At 45.9% G+C, this 5,339-nt stretch overlaps 1 protein-coding gene across 1 annotated transcript in view; it reads right to left on the bottom strand.

Annotated features, from left to right (window-relative positions):
• Positions 1–821: 821 nt before the first annotated feature.
• Positions 822–5,339, bottom strand: part of Pmar_PMAR025841 (hypothetical protein) — a gene marked incomplete at both ends in the record, with an annotated part of 5,257 nt that continues 739 nt past the window's right edge. Inside the window, 3 exons of the mRNA XM_002766690.1 lie at positions 822–1,118; positions 1,319–1,413; positions 1,843–5,196. Coding sequence (XP_002766736.1) covers positions 822–1,118; positions 1,319–1,413; positions 1,843–5,196 — 3,746 coding nt within the window. The remainder of the gene's footprint in view (positions 1,119–1,318; positions 1,414–1,842; positions 5,197–5,339) is intronic.

A 5,339-nucleotide genomic window follows, 5' to 3' on the forward strand; every position in this document is an offset into this window, starting at 1 on the left:
GTGCGCGAACCGTTCACGCACCCCTGGGAACACCACGCATTCACAAATACGTGACGCGAGTCATCGAGGCTAGCACGATAGACAGCATAGACAGAAAACAGTAAATACCGTAAAAAAGTACAGTAAAATCCGTAAAATAAGGAGACAAATCAAGCATAACGGTCAACAGGTCCCCGTGCCCTGCGCCGAACCGCACAGCCTCTTTGTACCTTTGTCCGCTTTCATCGCTATGAACCCGTGATCGTGGAACACAATGTAACATACGCCCGCCGTAGTGAGAGGCATCATGCCTCAGGCATGTACTCGTGGATGACCATCCGTGCCACAAGGGGGCACACGTGCTATTCCACAGGATGTGCCGTGTAGTGTCCTTTCCGTGGCTATTCCATTGCTTAACACTATCGTGATAACAGTAGCTCGGGTTAAGTCAAATACTCACATCACTGACGTGGGCGGTCATTGGACCATTAGGAACGCTTGGATGCGCTTTCCATTCGATGAAAGGCTCGATCAACTCGCCTCATTGCGGTCCGCAATTTGCGGATGTACATTCGTCAGGTCTCCAGCATCACATGTTTGCGAAAGAGGCCCTGTCAAAGGTGCCTTAATGTTCAGTCGCATGTTATTTTCTGCCACGCTGACTACTATGTATTGAGAGCCAGAACCCAACGTCGACCAAATATTAGAGAGACTTAACTTATAATCATCACTGGTATGCAAATGACTACAGCTTAGCTCAGCGATGATACGCTGAGAATTAACCACAATGGGACAAATATCACGAGAAACAACAATTGACACAAGCCGAATCTCGCAGACCTTCACATCTCCCCCAGTTGATTCTCAACTTGAGCAAGTACAAGATTCCTAACCTGCTCCTTCACGGGCAAACTATTTACATCACCTTGACGGCGAATACTCACACTGTGGCGACCGCAGCTCATCACTTCATAGACTGAGTCATCTTTAACCTCCTTATTAGACCGTCTAACCAAGTCACCAATCTTAAAACACTTCTTATTTGGCTTGACGCCAGAAGTCTCCATCGACATCTCTTTTTGCATAGCCAACTCGTTGATAGCCTCAATCTTCCTTGTAAGGCCCTTACAGTATGGGGACTATCATAACGTCGCTGGAAAAAAATATCAAAAGGCGTTGTACCGGTCGATAGAGGGCTAAGATTAATACTCTTATTAATAGTAGGTATATGGATAGACCACTCACGCTTCTGGGAACGATTAAGGGTCTGCATCTTGGCTTTGATGCTACCTATACATCTTTCCGCACGACCCCTAGAGAAAGCAGCATACCGAGGTACCCAGTCTTGAAGCACTCCTTCACGACAAAACATAGTCTTGGTCAACTTAGATGTGAAGTTCCGACCACCATCACTCACAAATTTCCGTGGCCAACCTATCCGGTTACAAATACCAGAAACCACCCTGACTAACTCCACCGCTTCCAAAGATTTCAGTGGAGATAACCAGCAGAAGCCACATAAACTATCCACTATTACCAACAAATACCGGTAACCAAATCTATCTTTAACCAAGATATCCGCAGTATCAGCATATACTGTTGACCACACACCACTGAGGTCTGACGTCGACTGACCATAAGAATTTTTTCCACCAGACGAGGCCAATTTCACCCGTTTTTCGGCACATGGACCGCACGCTCGGATTACCGACCTCACCACTTGCTTGAATTTGGGTGCATAGAAGTCTCGAGAAAATAAATAGGTAACATAACGAACCGAGCAGTGGGAGTTATTCTCATGATAATGGCGAGCAAACTTGGCTAGAACGTCAGGATCACCAGGAAGTAGTATACAAATTCTACCTTCCAGATTATCGGTATATCGGCACTCAACGACAAGACCACAGTGGTTGAGCTCATATTGTCGGCCATGATCTCTGAGTAGTCGTTCCAAATAAGCATCCTTCTTACCCTCCACCAAGAACTCTCGGACAGAATTGATAAAAGGGTCACACTTCTGTAGAGAAAGTAACCATTGCACAACAGTAGCTGGTGGACTGGTCTCCAAAGACATCAGGGATTGGCACACTTCTTTACCACCATTCTTCAAGATCTCCTCATCTTCATTAGCACCCTCGACCATGAGCGATAAAGAACATAGTGCAGACAAGTCACTGGTTGAGTCAGGCTTGGTACCTTCACATGGACAGACTTTCCACTTCAGTAGAAGTCTACTGAGTTCATCTGCTCCCAAATTACTTGATCCAGGAACTCTCACAAATTCTAGGCGAATATTCATCTTATCAAACATTGCACGAATATCATCTAGGGTATTCAGCATTCGGCGGATAGCCAGACGCTCCACACTACGGACGTTACTCCGGTTATCGCACGCCCAAGCCAGAGCCGACTTACTGTCACCTACCACTTTCAAAGTTAATGGGCAGGACACACCAGTTGACGATGGACAGTATTCTTCCAAGAATGGCAGAATAGAGAGTAAACCTTGAATGATACACCAAGCTTCTTTGCGGTTGACGTGCCATGCCAATTGATTGGTACGAAAAGCCTTAGCACGGGAAGCATGATACGAACCACAGCTAAAGATATAACCATAACCGGCAGCACTCGCATCACATTCCAAAATGGCCACATCACCAGTAGCACTCAAATGTGAACAAGGAGTATCGAAATCTTCTTTCAACACGTTCAAGAGGGTATCTACTTGACGAGCCTCTCCCTCTCCTAGTTGAACTCGTTCATCCCACGGAGTTTGGAAACCTCCAATAATGCTCCTTAAAAGATCACTAGCAAGGCGAGCCCTAGCATGGTCATTTGGATAATCAACTAGTTTTCCACCAATAGCAAAGTAGTCACGCTTCGATTTACCAGGTTCAGAAAACAACTGTTGAAAACCTTTAATATCTCTGCGACAACTACACTGCAAATGGTCATCAACTATTGACCACAATGAACCAAGATGGGTCACCGAACCACTAGCCTTAAACGGAGACAGATAGTTTTGCTTCTCGGGGGGAAAGTACAGACCAAACTTCTCAGCAGTCTCCACAAACAGCTTATAAAACCTTTCAAGTTTTCCGTCAGCTCCATTACCCATCAGTGTAACGTCGTCGAGATATATCCATGATCCCGCCACCTTACAGCAACCGGAAATTACATCAAATCGTACCGATGATAGCGATGGGTCCAGAGCTGCTACATAACGTAACAAAAACGTCATCGCGAACTCCAAACAGGAGGGACCAGCCGATATTCCAAAGATAACTCGATTGCTCCAGAATCGCTTCCTACCGACCATTAATGGGAGGAACCAGTTAGTTCTTAACCGATAAAAGGCACGAATACAATCTAGCATATATAAGGAGTCCCCTTTCCGGTAGGCACCCAATAACCTAGAGGTTAGTGACGAAATATCAGCTCCCAAATAACCAGCAGGTTCCGCTAGATTATTGTAGGCTCGAGCGTCGCAGCATGGCCGTATAGGGGTAGAGGATAAGGCCTTCCCCGGAGCTTTAACCGGAAATACAGTAATGGGAGGTAGACTGTTATCCGTGCCTTGTGGTGACGGGATCTCCTCCTGCCACCAACCGCGTGATAAGTAACCATCCACCTCAGCATAGAATAACTCACGATCCTCCTCAGACAATCGTGATATGAGCCTCTCCGAGTAGTTGGAAGTACGAGGGGTAGTGGTAGTAGGTTTAGTTGCTCCCTTAAGATCCAACTCGAAAACGAAGACTTGCTTCTCCGTATCCTTCTGCTCGCCTTCTCGTAGCCGTCTAACCCGGATACGATAACCAGGAGCACTGGGCAGATGATACCAATATGATTCAGATATAATAAGCTCACTGAATGGATCATGATGAAAATCGTCAGTGCCCAGAATAGCCGGAGATGAACCTTTGGCCATCCTAGCAAGACATTGAGGTTCCTCAGAATCTTCCTTCTTCTCCCCAAAGACGGCACCCGTACATACAATCTCGTTCTGCTGAGTCTTGACAATGACCCCCAAAGTACACATACCATCCCAACCAATAATAAGATCGGGACATAGTGAAGAAAGTACATAAAAAGATAAGCTACGACTGACACCGTCGACGCCTATCAACAAAGATATAACACCCATAGATTCTCTAAGCGAACCATCGGCAAGTTTAATTGTTTTACCATCCAAAGGATTCACCTCAAGTTCAATACTACTTGATTGTAGTAAGTCAACAAGGTTTCTCGAGATAAAATTATTAACCGAACCTGTATCAAAGAGGGCTTTGTGGTCAATCTTTGGGCTTGCGTGCTCAGCTGTCCCGGTACCGCACACCGACACCATGCGCGTGCTAGGGGAAAAAATGTCAGATTCCATATCATTGGACTTGACAACACCAATAGAAGCCACTGAAGTGACTTTATCTGTCCCTTCTTTAGGAACGGACTTTGCCGTTTGATCCTTACCAATAGGGTCTGGCTTATTCTGCCTTTTGGCACGGAGTTGGGGACAATCGGCCTTCAGGTGACCCGGCTGATGGCAATAGAAGCATGATCTTACACCATCTTCCTTAGTAGCTTGACCTCCCACTCTCTGAGTACTCGAGACAAATATAGTCTTACCACCAGTAGAGTCAACATTACCAACCGAGACCTTAACATTCACCGAATGTTTGAACAGCTTCTCTTCTGCGACTAAGCGAGAAGTTAAGTCCGCCAACGAAGTAACACCAGCAGCTATTAGAGTAGCAGCACTAATCGACCATTGCTCATTCAAAGCCGACGCAAATTGTAGTGCGGCCTGAGCATCATCTATGACATTACCAAGACATACCGCATCATTATAGGCGTCGTCAAACCTCTGGGCAAAGGTGGCAACTTTCTCGGACTTTCCTTGTGATAAAAATAGTAGGCTTTTCCAAGAATCCAACTTGCCAGAGTCTCCTTGACCATAAAGTGATAGAAAGCTTGAGACCTCTCGTCGCAGCTCTTGAATAAGAGCAGGCTGAGTAGTGACTCTGCGAGGATGAACAGCAGCTCGAGCAGTCTGAGAAATCTGACGCTTCAATAGCTCCCGATACTCTAATGCCGTGAAAGCTTCCTCAATTGCAACATCACGAACATAGGTCAGTACTCGTCGCATAGATCGGCTATCACCTTTACCAGTGAAGACACCTCCCTTCAAAAGCTCTATATCCTTAACCGATTTTCGAGCTTGGCGGCGTTCTTGAGAAGTAATTACAGCATCCTTCAACTCAAATTTGGGCAACAAACCAAGAACATCATGTCGAGGGTCCTTAGAAGAGTAGATACCGATTTAACAGCCGGAAACCAGTCTCTACCGGGCTAGCACTAAA

The sequence above is a fragment of the Perkinsus marinus genome (assembly GCF_000006405.1).
Source record: "Perkinsus marinus ATCC 50983 genomic scaffold scf_1104296972058, whole genome shotgun sequence".
Classification (NCBI taxonomy): domain Eukaryota; phylum Perkinsozoa; order Perkinsida; family Perkinsidae; genus Perkinsus; species Perkinsus marinus.